Below are 18,462 nucleotides of genomic sequence, written 5' to 3'. Positions count from 1 at the left end.
CGAGGCGCTGCAGGTTTGGGTTCATGGCAGAGCAGCTGGAGATCAATGGTGTGAAAGCAAGTGTGGTGGTAATGCCATCACTGCTTGCCCAGCGGGGCAGCCGGGGCTGCTGAGCTCTCCTGTGACACAGCAAGTTCATGGCCACTTTGGTGCCTTCATTTCCCCACCTGCAGGACTGTGTCACTATTACCAAACACCCCACAGCAGAGCGGAGCCTGGGACATCTCGTTCATTAGTGCTTTTAAGGTGCCCCATTAGATGCAAAGAGCTGCAGAAGAACCTGGTCCCAGTTAAAACATGGGCTGGACGAAATAGGAAAGGCTTTGGTTAGTGAAATGATGGAGAAAACTCTCCCGAACACACGATTCCTCTGGATGGGGAGGAAAGTATCAGCTCAGCGCTGGGACTGTGGGCACATCACATCAGCAGTGGTGGGCAGAGCACAGTTCCATTTCCATTGACAGGAGACCCCAGTGCTGGGCTGTTCTGAGCAGACATTACTGGTGAATCACAGAGCATTCTCCAGCGTGCTTTTCTTAAAGGTTTCTTTTCTTCTTTCTCTTTGCACAATATGAAAAGCAGTAAAAACTGTGGGTGAAATTCCCCCTTCCCTCCTGCAGAGCAATCCCACACCACCCCCTCCATCCCTGCACAGGAGGTAACCTCACACCTGGTACCTCTCTTGGCATGACCAGCAGCTGTGCCATGCAGTGGCTGTTCTGGCTCCTGGGTGGGAACACAGCCTGGTCTCAGACACAGCACTGGATCCTGGCTCTGGGGAGGAGCAATGGCCACAGAGGTCCTTGCTCTCCAGCAGGACTCCTGTCTCCTGGCACAGATGGAGCTGCAATCGCAGGGGCAGGATGGAAGGAGAAAGGCAGTGGTGAGAAAGTGGCAAAGGGAAGGACCGAGCTTTGGCTCTTGCCCGGCCCCATGGACACACAAATACCTCCCCACCAGAGTAAACATGTGCCTGGGGAAGGCAGAGCTAGTGCTGCGGGTGGCTCGGAGCTCTGTGTCAGGAGCTGGTCAGGAAAATGGGATTCCTCATCTGACCCCTTCCTGATGATACCAAACCCCATGAAAATGGATCCATTTGAAAACCAAGGCAAGTCATTCCCAACACTAACACTGCTCTGAAGAAATCCATTCTCTGGCCTTGAGGGACCTTAGCACGGTGAGCAAGTGACAGGTCTAATGACATTCACCAGTGCAGAAAGCCCTATTTCCTGCACTCATCCCTCTGAACCAGGAAGTAAGGATGTCTCCTGCTTTGATTTCCTTCCCTAGTGACAGCTAATCTCTGTTTACTGACCTCTCTGATCCAATTGGAGACAATAAAACACGATGTCTCACACAACCCCTTGGCTTTTGTCCTTGCACCAAAAAGGACTCTCCCTTTCTTCTAGTCCATTCTATGGAAGAGTGAATGGGACACAAGAACACCTGATGGTTCCTGGGTTGGGAATGGTCCCCACCTCCTGCCTGTGGCACTGCAGCTTGGGGAGAGCTTGCTCCTTCCTCTGACACTTGCCCAGGACATTTCAGCCCCCTGGGTCCTGCAGCTCGTCCTCCTCACCACTGGGCACAGCCCTGGCACCTTTCTCTGTGCCCAGGAGGATGCAGCCACAGCCCAGTGCTGGTACAGCTCTGGAGAGCCCTGTGTAGAGCTCTCCTCTCTCAGTGATGCCACACTTCCCTCTTGTCACCTCTGGCTTCCCAGAGCAGCTTCCTCAAAGCACCATTCTAATGATCTAACTTAATAATAGAACGAAAGGGGAACTGGAATGAAGTAAACGCACACTATCTTGCTTCAGTACTCCAAGCTTTGTCCTCCGTTGATTTATCTTGTCTATAGCAGATTGACCCTGCTTCCACTGGCATTCTGCTCATGGGAGATGTTCTGCTGTTGCACGACCACGTCTGCATCCCCACTGGCAGGAGCACACCCATGGTCTTTTGCCTACCTTCTCCCCTAATCCCTGCCTGCAGTACAAATACCACCCCAGTAATTTACTGATGCGCTCACCTTGGCAAGCCTCAGCTGACTTCAGTCATACAGCATCAGCACGTGAAAGCAGAAAGCTAGCTCCACACAGGACTTGATCACCAGATACCAGCCATAGGAAGCAGCTGCAATCACATTATCTCATGGCAGATCTCCAGTCCCATCTCTGCTGAGGTACAGAGGACATTGCACATAATGTGAGGGATTCCCAGCGCCTGCACTTGCTGATAAATGCTGCTGCTGGAGGGTGAACATCAAACAACTGATAAAGGGTCTAAATGCAGGCGGTGGAGCCCGAGCCCCACACCAGTGCTGCAGAGCCTGATCCTCCCATGTCCCCTCAGCCCCCCACACAGAGACATGAGCACAGATGTGGCTCGGGGCTCTCCTAACACCTTCCCCTGCCCAACAGGCACAAAGGCACTGCTGAGCTGTGAGCGGGGAGGTGGCAGAGCTGGTGCCTCCCCTTAGGAGCCAGCTCACCCCCTGGGATCCAAATCTCTCCATTGCTCTGAGTCAGTGCCCTGCAGGGGACATCCCATGGCCCTGGCCAGGCAGGCAGGGACAGCCCCCCCGCATGCTGCTGGCCATGGGGTGGGATGCACCCCACAGCTCTGTGCTTACCCACTTGGCACCACCAGCTCCCTGTAGGCTGGAGTGGAGGAAACCAAAGCCCATCAAAGACCCCCTTGCCCTGTGACACTTGAACTTGCCATGGCCCTGGGGCTCAGGGACAGAGATGCCTGCTCCCTGTTTGTGACTGTCATCCCCAGGGCTGCACACAAGCCGTGACCCCCTCTGGCCTCCCCTGCTGCAGAGCTTCCCCAGCAACCCCAGCTCCTGCCCACTTCCCAGCCTGTGCTCGGAGCAGCAATGCTCCCTGCTCAGCTGTGTTGGAGGTCTGTGGTCCATGACGGGTCCAGCACTCAGGTGGAGAGGATGATCCAGGGAGTGAAGTAACTTCCCAGAGGCCAGAGTGAGTCAGTCCCTGTCAGACCCAGGGCCCTCTGAACATGGGCATCTCTGAAAGGCTTTTAAACCATAGGAGTGGTGTTAAAACTAGGTACAGAGATGCACAGCACCAGCATAGAGCTGCACAGCACCAGCACAGAGCTGCATAGCACCAGCAGAGCTGCGGTGCCAACAGAGCTGCACAGTGCCAACAGAGCTGCACAGCACCAGCAGAGCTGCACAGCCTTGGCAGACTCAGCCCCTCCCCAGGACTCAAGGCTCTGTCACAGCAGTGTGCTACCACAGCACTGGGTTCTGCACACTGTTACTGACCGAGCTCTGAAGCCTTCACAGTGAAGCTCTGGAGTGCCCGAGACCTTTCAGCTCATGACAGAGGTGGCTTTGAAGCACTGGGGACCATCAGGACAGGTGGATGCAGCGCTCTGCAGGTCGTCTGCCAGCACTGCTCTGCATGGAGCCTGTGTGATGGGGTGGACCAGCCACGTGAGCTCTGCACCAGGTGTTCTGTGCCTGTGCCATGTTGTACCTGGGATGTATCATGGGACAGGAGCCTGGTGCTGTGAGTGGGACACTTCATGGGACAGGTGACTCGCACGTTGCTTCTTCCTCTGCAGTGAGGCGGTGCTGAGAGGTGTCCCGAAGCTCCATGGGCAGAGCCAAACGGGGCTGCATGTGGGCTCTCCAGGATCCAGGGATGGAAAGCACCAGGGCCTGTCTACAGAGGCCCCAAGAGCTCTTCTGGGTCCTTCCCTGGGAGGGACACAGGCCATGGACATGTCCTGCAGTGATTCCCTCCCCAAGCACCAGCCACCTCTGCACACATGGGGTGCTGCACATTAGCTCCAGATCCATCTGCTCAGCTCTCCCAAATCACAGCTTTTCACAGTCCCCTCGTCTGCTCTAAAAGCAGCAAATCCTGTATTAATGGCAACCACAAGAAGCCTGTGTAACTCTGAGTGTGTGTTTTTGAAGACAGCGACAAAGATACTCAGCCTTGAGGGATAAGGGTGTGTGGGCAGCAAGGTTTGCTTTGCTCTTATCTTGGACAACACTTCTCCGTGCTGGTGCCTCAGCAGCTGCATTTGGATCCCAGGGAGTTGTGACTCACTGTTTGCAATCCCCGAGCCCCCGAACTGAAGGCATGCCCTGCAAGGCACAGTCAGCTGGAACTGACATGGGTTTAGGAGGATGCTAAAGCTTCAGTGATTCTGTGCAAGCACTCAGGGCTGGCTCCAGACCTTGCCCGAATTCCTGGCAAACAGAAAACAGCCCCTTTTACTTCATTTAGATGAACAGGGTCTCGCTGGGTTTGTCTCATTCCCTGCTGCAGACCAGTGCTGATCACAGGGGGGTGATGCTCCCTCTCTGGGTCACACATCCTGCGGTGGGAAAGAACCAGGGCTCAGTGGGGCTGCCCCTGGGGAAGGGGTCACTGCCCAGCCCATGTACACACATGCCCAAGGCCTGTGAACAACCAGGCTCGGGCAGAGGCTTTGATTCAGCCACAAGGGCTGCTTGTGCAGGAGACACATAAATCCCTGCTGGCACTCACAGAGCATCACCCAGGGGAGGAGGACTCCAGGGTTTAGCAACCTGGTGAGAAACTTGCCTTATCTCCCAATGAGCACTGCTCAGACAGGGGCTTGGGGAAGCAGCAGGCATGGCATGAGCTGCCAACCTCCACATAGAGCCATAGAATAGTTAGGGTTGGAAAGGACCTTAAGATCATCCAGTTCCAACCCCCTGCCATGGGCAGGGACACCTCACACTAAACCATCTCACCCAAGGCTCTGTCCAACCTGGCCTTGAACACTGCCAGGGATGGAGCATTCACAACCTCCCTGGGCAACCCATTCCAGTGCCTCACCACCCTAACAGTAAAGAATTTCTTCCTTATATCCAATCTAAACTTCCCCTGTTTCTGTTTTAACCCATTACCCCTTGTCCTGTCACTACAGTCCCTAATGAAGAGTCCATCCCCAGCATCCCTATAGCCCCCTTCAGATCCTGGAAGGCTGCTATGAGGTCTCCACCCCCTCTTGCTGCTGTGAGCGGGATCCTCAACTTCCTCCTGTCTGTTTAAAGCCTCTGCAAAACTGAGGCTTTAAAATCCAGGTTCAAATCTCTGAACAACAGAATTCCAAAGTAAATTCACCGGCAAGTGCTTCCCTTCCCAAAAGCAGAAGAGGAGCTGATCCATGCAGAGATGGAAACTGAAGTTACTGTACTGAGCATGGCTGGTGAGGAACCATGGAATCATGGATGGATGGAACCATGGAATCACAGCGTGGTTTGGGTCCTTAAAGCTCCTCCAGTTCCAACCCCTGCCATGGGCAGGGACATCCTCCACCAGAGCAGGGTGCTCCAAGCCCCTGTGTCCAACCTGGCCTTGAACACTGCCAGGCTACGCTGATGCGGTGACCCCCGTTACCCCGCGGGTCTGGACGGCTCTGACCCATCACCGGCAGCGGGCGGGTGCAGCCTCACGGGGTGCCCCGGGAGCGGAACCGGAGCCGCTCCCTCGCTGCTGCCGCTGTCCCTACGGGGCGCGGGAGCCGCCAAGTCCGCCCCGCCGAGGGGTGGCGCTGACGCTGCCGGTACCGCCCCTTTGGCGCGCCCCGGGCGCCTCCTGGCGGCCACCCGCGGTACCCATCCCTGGCTCCTTCGGTTCCGTTGCCGGTGAGGTTCGAGCACGGTTAAAAGGGGTTTTATAGCGAAGGGACCCCCTAGCGGCGTTGTTTCCTCCCTCCCGCAGCACCCAGCGGGCTCAGCTCCTCCCAGCACCCACAAGACACTCTCCCATTCCGGCACATCGTCCCTCTGTGCCTCCCAATGCTCCGCACCACCGCTGGGCACACACAGTAATTCCACTGAGCCTCATGGTCTGATGCAGGGAGGAACCCAGACTGTGTGTAAACCCAGGCGGAGAGAGGTGCAATGAAAGGTGGGCATGGAAGGGGGGAGATTCCTGTGGGAACTGAACCCCCGAGCAGGCAGCACCCGGCAGCATCACCTCTGTGCAGAGGCAGGACATGCACCCAGGGCAGCGTGGAGCTCAGCCCCACCATTCCCCATCCCACAGCAGGCAGAGGCCTCACGGTGTTTGCTGGGCAGAGGCTCAGTGCGAGTGGTGCTGAAGAGCTCAGAAACAGGGTGGTAAAAGGACCCAGGCTGGAAGAGCTTCTACCCCCCGGCTGCTCCTTGAGGGTCCTGGCCAGACCACGGCACCCAGGCAGGTCCTGCCTGCACTCCCATGCCTGGGAACTGCAGGACCTGGCTCAGGATTGAACACAGAGGAGTGGCTTCTGCCTCCCGCTGCCAGCCAGGAGCTGCCTGGGCTTTACACAGACAGACTTGACCAGGGCAGCACCAATAAAGCCTGAGCTCTTCCTCAGCCACCACGGCAGCCATGTGCCTGGGGCTCTCCTCGGCGTTCCATTGGGATTTGTATTAAGCTAAGGTGGATCCAGGGTGAGTTCTGCAGCTCCCGCACAGCCCAGTGCAACATCTGGATCACACCAGGACAGATCCCATTCCCTGCTCCTCCTGTGGTCACAGCCAACCCGTTCCTTCAGGAACCTCCTTTCCTACTTGTGAACAGGTCACTGGGACCGATGCCCCAGCTCGGGCTGCACCAGCCCTGTGACAGCAGCAAGGTAGAGGCAGCCCTGCCAGGGACATGGATGAGACCTCTCCCACTGCTCAGCCTGGCGGGGCCAGCCCCGGCTCCATCCCGGCTGAACCCCCCATGGCTGTGTCCCTGGGGATGGCACCCGCAGCCCGCAAGGACTCTGTGCTCTGCCCTCCGGGTCAGTTGGGTCTCCCTGAAGCTGCCCACCCAGTGCTGGGCTCTGGAGAACAGGGCCAGGATAAACACGGGTTCACCGGAGAGCGGAGGGCCTGGAACAGCTCCTGCTGGAAGCACGGGGCTGAGGTGGGTGGGGGATACTGGGCGCCGCCATCATGAGCCTCCTCCCTCCCTGGGCGCCGCCATCTTGTGCCCTCCCCGTACAGCGCGGGCGCCGCCATCTTGTGCCCTCCCCGTGCTGAGTCGGCCATGGCGGGGCTGCTGTGCCGCCTGCTGCTGTGCCTGGTGGCCGGGGCCGCCGCCGAGCTGCTGCTGGAGGAGGCGCGGCGCTCCGTGGACCTCAGCACGCACCTCGCCAAGGTCTCTGCCGAGCTCAGCCTCGCCAATGCGGCGGGCACGGCCGCCTCCTCCTTCCTGCTGGCGCTGGAGCCCGGCCTGGAGCCCCGCCTGGCCTACCTGGGCGTGCAGGTGAGCAGCGGCGGCGGCCCCGGCGTGGGGAGAACCGGCCCCGGCCCCGGGCGCTGCGTGGGCCCCGCCGGCCGCAGGGCCACGTCGGCTCCCGGGGTTCCGCTGCCGTGGCGGCCCCGCGCCTGCACCGTGAGCCGCGCCCCGGGGATGCTGTTCCGGTGCGGGCTGAAGTGGGGGAGGCGGGACAGGCTCTAATAACGGCGGTCCTCGGTAACGGCAGCGGAGCAGCGGCGCTGGCAGCCAGCTCCTGCACCCCGCGGTCCTTCTGAGCCCAGCGGCGTGTGCAGCGGTCCCGTGGCCGCTCGCTCTCCGCTATAGGAAAGTCACGAAGGCAGCTGCCTCTCCAGTGTCTGTTCTTGCACCTCGCAGTGTGTGTTAACGGGAAGCACTGTAAAAGGGGTTTGTTTTTGTGATAGCTTTCTATCAGCTTGTACTTCTGGGGTCGTGCCCCTGAAGAGTAGATAGGAGCCAAATGGAGCTTACTGCAGACCCATTAAGTCTCTGAACAGCAGCACACTGATCAGTCTGTTTTGAAACAGGTGAAGGGTGAGGAAGAGGAGGAGAACACCTTGGAAGTGAGAGAGACAAAAGTTAAGGGCAAAAGGTGAGTCGATACCTAGTGTTGTGCATGGGGGTTCCAGGATCATCCTCATAGTGCAGCAGGAATACAGCCTCAGTCCCACATAGCTGGAGATCCCAGAGTCTTCTGGTGCCCAGAAGATCCACCCCGTACTCAGGCTGCATACTGGGTGCTGCAGAGCCAGGGCACACAGGCACCCCTACCCAATCCCTGCAGCCCAGGAGGCCCCAGTAGAAGCCATTTCCCTCCCTCAAATGCTCTTTAACTGGGAGATGGCACATGTGGGTTTAGGTCTCTGCACTGAGCCCAGCACCAGCAGCACATACCCGCTCCTCACAGCCACCCATATCTGAGAGTGAGGGCACAGACTTGTAAGGGAGAGAGGCTCTCTCTTAAACGCAGCTCAGGGGGTCTCAGCTGTGCTTAGGTTTGTACTCAGTGCCTTGAGTAATGCCCTGTCCCTTTATTAAGGGATACAGGTAAGAGAAGCATTGTAGCTGTGACCATGCTCTTACCCAAAAGCCTGGCAATGGCAATTACAGATTGATCCTGAGTGCTCTTTGGCACCAGTGGGTTTGTGAAGTAAAGACTAACTCCTGGACACAGTTCACCCTGTACTGCCTCCCCAGTCCAGAGTAAGCACAGCTTCTGGGGCAGGACATCCGTGCACCTTGGAGGAGCCGCAATCAACCGTGGGGGTTGGAACTGTGGGAGCTGTAAGCCCCTTCCAACCCCAACCAGTGAGTGATTCTGTGATAGCTGGGCTCCATCCACAGGGGATATTGCAGGGGTTGGATCTGAGCGCTCTCTCTCAGGGCAGATCTCTCCTGACTTACCCATTCTTCCATCCTTCCAGTGGGAAATTCTTCTCAGTGAAGCTGCCGTCTCCTTTGGCACCGGGAGCCAAGGTCCGGGTGTCTGTGGAGATGGTTTTCACGCACGTCCTGCAGCCCTACCCTACCCACATCACCCAGAGCGAGAAGCAGTTCGTGGTCTTTGAAGGGAATCACTATTTCTACTCCCCATACTTCACCAAGAGCCAGACGACCCGGGTCAAACTGGCCTCCAGGAACGTGGAGAGTTACACCAAGCTGGGCAACCCCTCCCGCACCGAAGACACGATCGAGTATGGCCCCTTCAGGGACATTCCTCCCTACAGCCAGGTAAATGTCTGTGCAGGGAGGTGGTGGCTCTGCACAGAGCATCTTGCTAAGATGGCACCCGCATATCAGAGGCTGGGGAGTGAGAAGCAGAGGCTTTCGGTAAGAGTCACAGGTCAAGCCCGAGTTAGCTTGCATGGAGGTGGGAGCGCGTGCTCCAGTAAGGTGCTCCTCGTGCAGATGTGATTGCTGATTTCTGCTTGGGCATGGCTCTGGCAGGGGTGTATGCACATCTGGATCCCTCACTGTTCTCACTCAGCCAGATGTGAGAGAACACCCCAGGTACCTAGTGCCCTGTGCGAGCTGGGCAGGGGTGGCTCAAACCTTCCTGTGCACTCAGCTTCACCTCTGTGAGTCTGTCAGGGAGGTTCCTGTGTGGGACAGGAAGATAATTCTAAGGGGAAGCTGCTCCTTACTTCATATCTGATAGTTCATCTTCTCCCTTGTCAGGACACTCTGAAGGTGCACTATGAAAACAACAGCCCGTTCCTGACCATCACCAGCATGACCCGGGTCATCGAGGTGTCTCACTGGGGGAACATCGCGGTGGAGGAGACGGTTGATTTGAAGCACACAGGAGCAGTGCTGAAAGGGCCTTTCTCCAGATATGACTACCAGCGCCAGCCAGACAGCGGCATCTCCTCTGTCAAGTCCTTTAAGGTTGACATTTTGTGTAATTACTGAAATTTGGCTTCTTTCTTCCTGTGGCTTCCCCCTTTCTTGCATCCCCAGAGGGGAAAAAATAGAGTTGTCCTTTTCTTTGGTACCATACCCAAGTAATGAGTATTAAAGCTCTGATCCGTTTTCAGAGGGCTCATGCTAGACAGGAATAACTTACGGAGGTAGAATTAGGAGGTTACTTGTTTCATCACATCTGTTGGGCAAACAAACTGCGTGTACCTGGGCAGGTGGTGTCCCTCTGTGCTCCCACCCAAACTCAGGCACCCTCTAAATTCCTTAATCCCTGTGTGGATAGTTCTGCTTTCCATCCTCCACTGTTGAAGGGCCATTCATTCTGTCCTCACCCTCTTATTTTCAGAGTGCCTGCCTTGTCATATCCTCATCATGTTGAACAGCATTAGTTGGAAGCTGATCCATTCATTCCTTGCTCACAAAGCACTCAGAGAGTTCAAGCTGTGGCTCTGCTGGCCAGATGTGAGAAGTGTTTTGTATTTTCATCTGAACCAAACCCTTTCTCACTGCTGGAAGCCTCCAGGGTTGGTGTTGTCATTCTCTAGGGTGGTGCAGCCAAAGAGAACTCTCATTTTGCTGAGCACAAAGGCAGCAGCAAGCTCTGTGGGGCAGCGGGCTGGAGCGGAGAGGGAATTGTTGTCCTGGTGGGCAGGATGGGCTCCCTCGCTGTCTGGGGTACTGGAAACTGCACTGGAAGAAGCGCATCCATTTAGAGTCCAAGTGATCTGGGGGCTGGCAGCCACTTGTGTGGCTCATTGCGTATAATAGCACAATTTCACTGCTCAGTGCAGCTGAATGGCCATTTTGCATTTCCCACTTAGGAGCAGGGTGTCCTGATCCTGCACAGCCATTGCTGCTTTTCCCAGTTCCACTGGGAATAACTAATGAGGCACTGACCGCTGCTCCTCTCCCCACAGACCATTCTCCCTGCTGCTGCTCAGGATGTCTACTACCGAGATGAAATTGGAAACATCTCCACCAGCCACCTCCTTGTCCTGGATGACTCTGTGGAGATGGAGATCCGGCCCCGCTTCCCGCTCTTTGGGGGATGGAAAACCCATTACATCATTGGCTACAACCTGCCGAGCTATGAATACCTCTACAACCTCGGTGGGTGGCACAGGGGAAGGGAGCAAGAAGCTTTCTCTGTGTTTAGAGGTGGTTGCTGTACAGTACAGAAGTGAAAGCTGTGCCATGCTGCACCTCAGCAATGAGAGTTGCTGGCTCATCTTCCTGGAATGTGCAAATCCACCTTCTCTGTGCTGCCTTCAGGCTTTTGCAGACCTCTGGTTGAAATGGACTCGAGGGAGCTGGTGGCCCTGCTGCACAATGCACCCTCACTCCTAGGAGGAGCTGAGCTTCAGGGTCGCCCCTTGTTCTCCGAGCAGCTGTAACCCCCTGCTCTGCCCTCCCTTAGGTGATCAGTATGCCCTGAAAATGAGGTTTGTGGACCACGTGTTTGATGAGCAAGTCACAGACTCCCTGACTGTCAAGATCGTCCTGCCAGAAGGTGCCAAGTAAGTGTCATTGCTCCTGCCTTGTTACTGCAGATGCTGCTGTGGTGGTGGCACTTCTCCAGCTTACTGGAATGGCCTGAGGACAGTGAAAACAAAACCATGACTGTGCCTGTGGAGGAGAGTTTGGAACACAGCTTTGCTTCCTTTTAGAGTGGTGTTTAAAGTGCATAATTGGTCTTGTGCTCAAGGCTACGGTTGGCCAGCCAAGTCTTAGGTTACATCATCTCAGACACTGTGCAGTCATAGGGGACTGTGGTTTTATCCACAGGAATATCCATGTGGACAGCCCCTACGAAATCAATCGTGCTTCAGACGAGCTCCACTACACTTACCTGGACACCTTTGGACGTCCAGTTATTGTGGCACACAAGAGCAACCTGGTGGAGCAGCACATCCAAGACATCGTGGTGAGTGTGGCCTCTCTGTGTGGTTTGTCTGAGCACTTGTGTCCCCTCCAAACTCACCAGCTGCCTGAGGAGAGGAGATCTCTCCCATAGTAAGAGGGGTCACTGCTTTCACTCAGTGTTTGGAACTTCTCTTCTAGGTTCATTACACCTTCAACAAGATCCTGATGCTGCAGGAGCCTCTGTTGGTGGTTGGAGCCTTTTACATCTTGTTCTTCACTGTGATTGTCTACGTGAGGCTGGATTTCTCCATCACCAAGGTGCTGTATGCTGGAGAGCCCTGTGGGAGCATTAGTGGCTCACTCAGCTGAGGGATGGAGATCTTTCACACCAGTAATTCCTACTGAGATCTTTCACACCAGTAATTCCTACTGAATGTTCCTGCTGATCAGATACTTTACTAGATCCTTAACCGGAGCCGTTTTCATACTGTCTGAGCATTGATACTCCTGAAGGGTTTGAACTGGTGTGCTCAGGATGACCAGAGTTTTGCCTTCTGGATGAGAAGGAATTCCCCCCCGAGATGCAGGGATGTCCACAGTTCTTCTGCAGTGTTTTCACTTTCCTTGGGCTAGGCTGACTGCTGAAAGGTGCTTGTCCCAGTCAGTACTTGCACCATTCACCATTCAAAGGAGCAAGTTCTGTAACAGTCCTGTGCCAGACTGCAGCTGTAGCTTGATGGAGGTTAAAGATAGGACTGCTTTGATCTTCCCTTGTGTCCTGTTGCAGGATCCAGCTGCTGAAGCCAGGATGAAGGTGGCCTGCATCACAGAGCAAGTGCTGACCCTGGTGAACAAGAGGCTGGGGCTGTACCGCCATTTCGATGAGGCAGTGAACAAATACAAGCAGTCACGGGACATCTCCACCCTCAACAGTGGCAAGAAGTCTCTGGAGACAGAGCACAAGGCTCTGACAAACGAAATAGCCTCTCTGCAGTCCAAACTGAAGACAGAAGGCTCTGACTTATGTGATAAAGTAAGAAATTGTAATGCATTTTTGTTAAGCTCTCCTGTTCTTCTCCGTCATCTGTTCTATGCGAGTTTTAATTTGGGGGTTCGTTTCTGCAGCTTGTCTTCTAGGGCTTTTTTCCTCTGGAAATGGCTTGATCCTTGCCAGGGTGTGAAGATCAGGTTTGTTTGCAGTACTGGTTATGCAGCTCTGTAAGTGCTGGTGCTAAACAGCTGCTTGTGCTGTTCCTTAAACAGCCCTTGAACCAGCTGCAGGATCTGTTCATATGAATGCTTCTGTAACACAATCCTGATGCTTCTCACGGAGCTTGTGACAGTGACAGGCAAAAAAAGGAGGCTGTCAACACGTTATCAGTCCCAACTACACTACTGACACGAGCCAGACCAAAATCTGCTCCCTCATCTTGCACGTGTGAATTTGGTGCTGACAGAAGCTTGGTAACGTGATGCTCCTCAGGGGGCATTTGACTGTGCCACGTTGAAAGCCACAGCACAGTGAGCACACACTGACCTGGAGCAGCCACTTCACCTGAAGTGAGGGACACTTTAGTCTAAGGTCCACCTTGCTTAATCTGTTACTCAAAGAGTAGCTCTGTCATTACAGACCTGCTTCTCACACACCATTAACTGCAGGGATGCAGCTTCCTGCTGTCATAGTTATGATTTACCTGGAAGCCGTTGTTAAGCTCTCTTTAACAGTCATTGCTCCTCTGTCTTGCTGGTGTGGCTCCTGGTTCCTTAGAGCCCTTTTATCTATGCTGCTTAAATGCACATTCGTGAGATACTTATAATGTGATGGCCAAGAGAGGGGATGGCTCAGGAGGCAATAGTGAGGGACTGGAGATGTTTCACTTAGCAGAGGCTTCATCTTTTACTCCAGCTTGAGCATCTCTTCTATTCCAGCTTCACTGCAGGGATATTTTGTTGTCTGCTCCGACATTCCCTGTGTTTCTCCTCATCAGGTCAGTGAGATTCAGAAGCTGGATGGGCAGGTGAAGGAGCTGGTTCTGAAGTCCTCGGTGGAGGCGGAGCGGCTGGTGGCCGGCAAGCTCAAGAAGGACACGTACATCGAGAACGAGAAGATGCATTCCAACAAGCGCCAGGACCTGGTCACCAGGATCGACAACATCCTCGATGCGCTGTAACTGCTGGCAGTGCCCATGTGGAGGGGAGAGGAGCCTGGGAGGGGACACACATTGAGCCCAACCTCCTGCCCAGCAGCATTAGGGGAAAAGTTGATGTGAAATGTCTGAAAGTACGTTTTGGGTTTAGATTTTCCTGTAGAGCCTGTCTGCTCAGCAGCGTGCTGCGCAAGGGACCACACCATCGCGCTGTTTGGCTGGGTAACGGGGTTCTTCACCAGACCTGGGACTCAGACAGGTTATGTCTCCCACTCTGGGTTTTCCCTGTGTAGCTGTGCCCTGACTAAGCGCACGCAAGCAGCCAGTGTGAGCAGAGACACGCTCGTGGCAAATCTGAATGTTGCATCACCTCCAGGAAGAATAAAACCTTTCTTCTACTTTGAAATAAACCCACCACTGCCTCGCCTCGTGTTGGACCGGGCTGGGGAGGCAGAGGGGCTGCTGCAGGGCCTGGGTGGCCCCATCCTGCCCAGGGCCAGGCAGTGCAGTGCGCTGGGGACTGCGCTAACACCTGGCTGCTTGAAAGCAGAGCTCTGCCACCCTGCAAGGTCCTGGCCACCGGGAAGAAAGGCAAGCCCATGCTCCTTAGGGATGTGCATGCCTCTACACCTTTATGGGGAGATGATAGATACAGTGCACGACATAGCCCCTGCTGCTACCTCTCACTGTGGACTATCCCTGAATCCCTGTCCTGACCTCTGCCTTGCTTCCCATGGAGCTGCTGTTGGGAGCCCTGAGGCCACAATCCTGCCTGACCAGGGTGGGGATGACCAGCAGCTAAAATCATCATGAACACATTGAGCCAAAACACACACACAGTACTTGGGGAGGTACCAGAAGTGTCCAACACCAAACAGGGCTGTGTGTCTGGGGCAACACGGGCAGGTGCAGGGGAGAAGAGGGATCAAACCAATGGTCCCAGCGACACCCTTAACCTTCTGTGGCAGAGGGAAGGCAGTGCTACCCTTCCTTCCCCATGTTCCCAGCTTCTACCTGGCTTCACAGGCAGCCCAGCCCCCCAAGAGTGCAGTGGAGCTTGTGCCCAGGGGGCCTGATGGTGTCTCCGTGTCTTTCCCTCCCTATCCCAAGGGCTCTGCTGGATCACACACCTCAGCCCTCCTGCTCCTGGGCAGCTTCAGATCCTGCTTGTTAAAGGGAACCACGGCTGCAGAGACAGCAGCTATAAATAGGCAGGATGAAGGCAGCTAAAAAAGCCTCCAGTCCCTGGTGGGAGCTGCCCCAGTTCCAGAGGCCAGGAATAAAACAGCAGCTGCAAAAGAGCTGCTTTGCTCCTTTCCCTTCTGCTGCCCTCTTGGGTGGGTGCAGCCTCCTGCACTCTGAGCCCATTCTGCCCCCAGCGCTGCTCCCTTGGGGCCAGTGCACACAAAGGGCAAGGGCAATGGGGTGAGTGGCCCAGGGATGTCCCATTCTGGGGCTCACCGTGGGTCCAAGGCTCATCTCCTATGCGCTTTTCAACTGGGGAATGCAGTAGGGTGGACACACACATGCTGTGACGCTCCCCAGCGTGAGCTTCATCCCGCAGTGTGGTCCCCAAACTTTTATCGCCCCCCCCCCGTGTCAGCAAACCCCAGAACTGTGGAGACCACCAGCAGCAGACACCGCAGACCCCAAAGCACACAGAACTCCCCCTTGAGCACCACCACAGGGGCAGCCTGCAACAACAGCTCATACCCAGGGAGCCCCTTCAGCAAATAGCAGCAGTGACCTACAAACCAGAGCAGCTTCTGTTATGGGGATAACCCAGGAAAGGAGGAGGGAACAGCCAGCACCTACCAGGAGCTGCAGGAGAGGCAAAGCTGATGGTAGGAAACGGCTCAATCAGGGCTGCAGCTGCTTGTCTCTGCCAAATTTAAAGGGAGCGGAGGGGTGGGTCTGTGGGGAGGATTGCAGAGCAGCAGAAGCAAAGGAGGGCTCAGGTAGAGCAGCACCTGAGAGCCTGCAGCAGATTGACATCTCGTGGGTGATTGATTAAAGCTGAGCCCCGCTGGGACTCCGTGGTTGGTTCTGCTCCTGTGGAGAGCTTGGAAAGGTTGGAAGGGCTGAAGTTTGCCTTTGCAGGAACAGGAACGAAATGAAGAGAGAGGGGAGGAAAAGGAGTCTGTGTAGAAGAAGGAAAAGGAAACCACACAAAGGCAAGATTTGCCGGCGAAAGCGAGCAGCCATGATTTCAGGTCCCCAGCTCAGCGCAGCCTCAGCTCAGTGCGGGTGGCTCCCCACAGGTCCCCAGTGCTCCTCACTGCTCCCTTTGCACCCCACTGCTCCCCTCTCACCAGGGTGCTGCCCCTCTCCCGGAGGTCCTGAGCAGCCAGGAAACAGCTTCTCCCTCTCACCTCCACACTGACGGTGCTCCAAAGGAAACCACGGGAGCAAAGCTCTGCCTGGGACGGTCCAACCCCTCCTCCAGTGGATGCTCGACCTCAGGGGCTGCAGAGAAAGCCGGGTTTTACAGTCATGGGTGTTGTAACCCGCACCCACAGCCCCGGCCCCAGCCAGCCCCATCCATCTCCAAGGCGGGGCACAGCCCGGTGCTGTTTCTGCCCCATGGATGCTGCCTCCCCTCCCTGTGACACCTCCCTCCGCTCCGCAGGGACCAGCTGCCACACATCATCACTGAGCTGGGCTCAGAGCAGATCCCGCAGGTCTGCGGCCAGCCCCGGGAGGTGCCAAGTGTCTGTGAGCCCAAACCCAGCCTGGTTTAACAACGCCTCTTCCAGCTGAGCTGGCCCCACTTTACAGGGAGGCAGAGCCGGGATTCATGGGTGAGCTCCGTGGGAGCAGCTGAGCTTTGGCGCTGCTGAGTTACAGCCTTGGGAGACATTCACCCCACACACCCCCTGCACCAGCACAGGGGTTTGGTGAGCTCCCAGGTTCAACAGCATCCATGGTCTGCTCCCACCATCTGTCCACGGAGCATCTCCAGCAGCCCCTCGGGTACTGCAGCCCCATGGCAGGCCTGGCAGCCACCCCTGCACAGCGCTGCAGATAGACAGACCAACTTCCCCACATGCCCTTTCACCATTTCCCAGCCTCTGTCCCCACAGCGCTGCCCAGCTCCCAGTCTGCCCAGTCTGGGGGCTGCTCAGCACCATCTGTTGGCTGCAGACCAGCAGCCTGGGGGGCACCCGGGTGGTTTGGGGTCACCCTGGACTGTTGCTCCTGAGGGAGTTGGGGTGCCTCTTGCTTCTGCTTCCCGCACAGGGTGGGCCATGACCCACATCAGGACCATGTCTCTCCAAGTGCCAGCACTGGGAAGAGGACCCCGTGCCCATGGGCAGCAGTGCCAGGAGGGACAGGAGAAGGTCCCCATGGTGCTGGTGAGGTCCATGGCACCGCTACCACTAGAGGCCGACACCGGCCTGGTGGCCACAACACCACGGTGACCACCACAACCTGCCCTGGTCCCCACTGGCCCCACACCTTGGGGCACCCATTGCTCCAGCAGTGGGGATGGCCATGGGCATCTCCGTGTTCTTCTTTCTGCTGGTTTAAATTTATCCTCTTTCTCTCCCCCTCTCTTGCTCCTCCTCATCCAATTTGTCTTCGGGGCTGACACGAGAGAAAACCCCAAATGACAGCTCCTGCCCGGTGCAGTTTTACCACAGTATCCTGAAAAAGGCATCTGGCGAGCTGATAGTGCAGGGGGGCTCCAGCGGGAACCCGGCCGGAAGCGCAGCGCTGGCGGCGGTTGAAGGGCCGATGCTTCAGCACGGGCAGCAAACAGGAAACGTCCCCTGGGCCCAGGGAGCTGATCCGGGGCCACCTTGGGGTCTGCAGGCATGGCCGAGGCCACCCACCCCACTGTGGCCATGGCGGGACCCCCGTCCTCCCCAGCGCCGTTGGTAGCGGTGCCCATGTGCGGCCCTGAACTGCCTCCTCCTCCTGTGCACAGCAGGGCTGGAGAAATCCCTCAGTGTTGGCACGGGCCTCATGTGCTGCAGTGGCTGAGACCCGTCTGTGATGGCTCTGGCTTCAGAGGACGTCCCCCATGGGTGCCACCAGCGCTGCGTGGTGCCCATGGGGAGAAAACCCGCCCCAGCCTGACACTGGTGCTGTGCCAGGGGCTCTATGGGCGGTGGGGAGCATCCTCCTGCATGGGGACACGAGGGCTGCACATGGCGGTGGGACACGTGGCAGAGCAGCGGGATGCAGAGCATCGCTTGGCCAGCAGGGATGCGGCTGCAGCAACCCCACAGCCGCGAGATGCAGAAAGCAAACCCGAGAGCATCCCGCACCTCCTGAGTGTCCCACGCTGTGCCCAGCCCAAACACAGGAGCCCTCTCCCCGCGGCCCTGGGAACACAGGGGCAGGGAGCAGGGAAGAGCGAACTTACGGCTAAAGCAGGAGCTGCACCGCACATTGTGCTGGGTCCTTCCTCACCAAGAGATGTTAACCGGGGCACATGGGCTCTGCCGGCTGCCTCTGTGTCACTGTGCCTCAAGGGGGGCTCACCCCATCCCCTCTACCTCTGTTCCCTGCATTCCAGTAAGGACTGAGACAAACCAGGATCCACCTCTGCTCCCTGCCCTGTGCTGCTGCTGCTGCCACGGGGTCCCAAGCAGCCCAGACCCCACTTCCCTGCTGCTCCGGGGCTGATGGTTGTGGCAACACACTTTTGTTGCAGCCTTTGGCTGCAGGAGAGATTGTACAAGCTGGAGGCATTCAGAGGGGACCGAGGAGGATTTGGAGGAAGTGATGCAGAAAGAGCAAACCCGCATGGTGGG

At 56.5% G+C, this 18,462-nt stretch overlaps 1 protein-coding gene across 1 annotated transcript; it reads left to right on the top strand.

Moving 5' to 3' along the window:
• Positions 1-6,993: 6,993 nt before the first annotated feature.
• On the top strand, positions 6,994-14,109 carry RPN1 (ribophorin I). The gene is made up of 10 exons (XM_057417644.1): positions 6,994-7,256; positions 7,796-7,860; positions 8,693-8,999; positions 9,447-9,656; positions 10,607-10,799; positions 11,107-11,206; positions 11,475-11,613; positions 11,751-11,870; positions 12,340-12,585; positions 13,541-14,109. Exons 1-10 carry the CDS (start codon positions 7,038-7,040, stop codon positions 13,721-13,723), a joined length of 1,782 nt encoding a protein of 593 aa, XP_057273627.1. The 5' UTR covers positions 6,994-7,037; the 3' UTR covers positions 13,724-14,109.
• Positions 14,110-18,462: the final 4,353 nt, after the last annotated feature.

This window comes from Pezoporus wallicus, unplaced genomic scaffold (assembly GCF_028554395.1).
Source record: "Pezoporus wallicus isolate ANWC-B61680 ecotype Strahan unplaced genomic scaffold, APGP_CSIRO_Pwel_v1 contig_8542, whole genome shotgun sequence".
In the NCBI taxonomy this organism is placed as follows: domain Eukaryota; kingdom Metazoa; phylum Chordata; class Aves; order Psittaciformes; family Psittacidae; genus Pezoporus; species Pezoporus wallicus.
The sequence above is the reverse complement of the archived record's forward strand: the minus strand, read 5'-3'. Positions and strand labels throughout refer to the sequence as shown.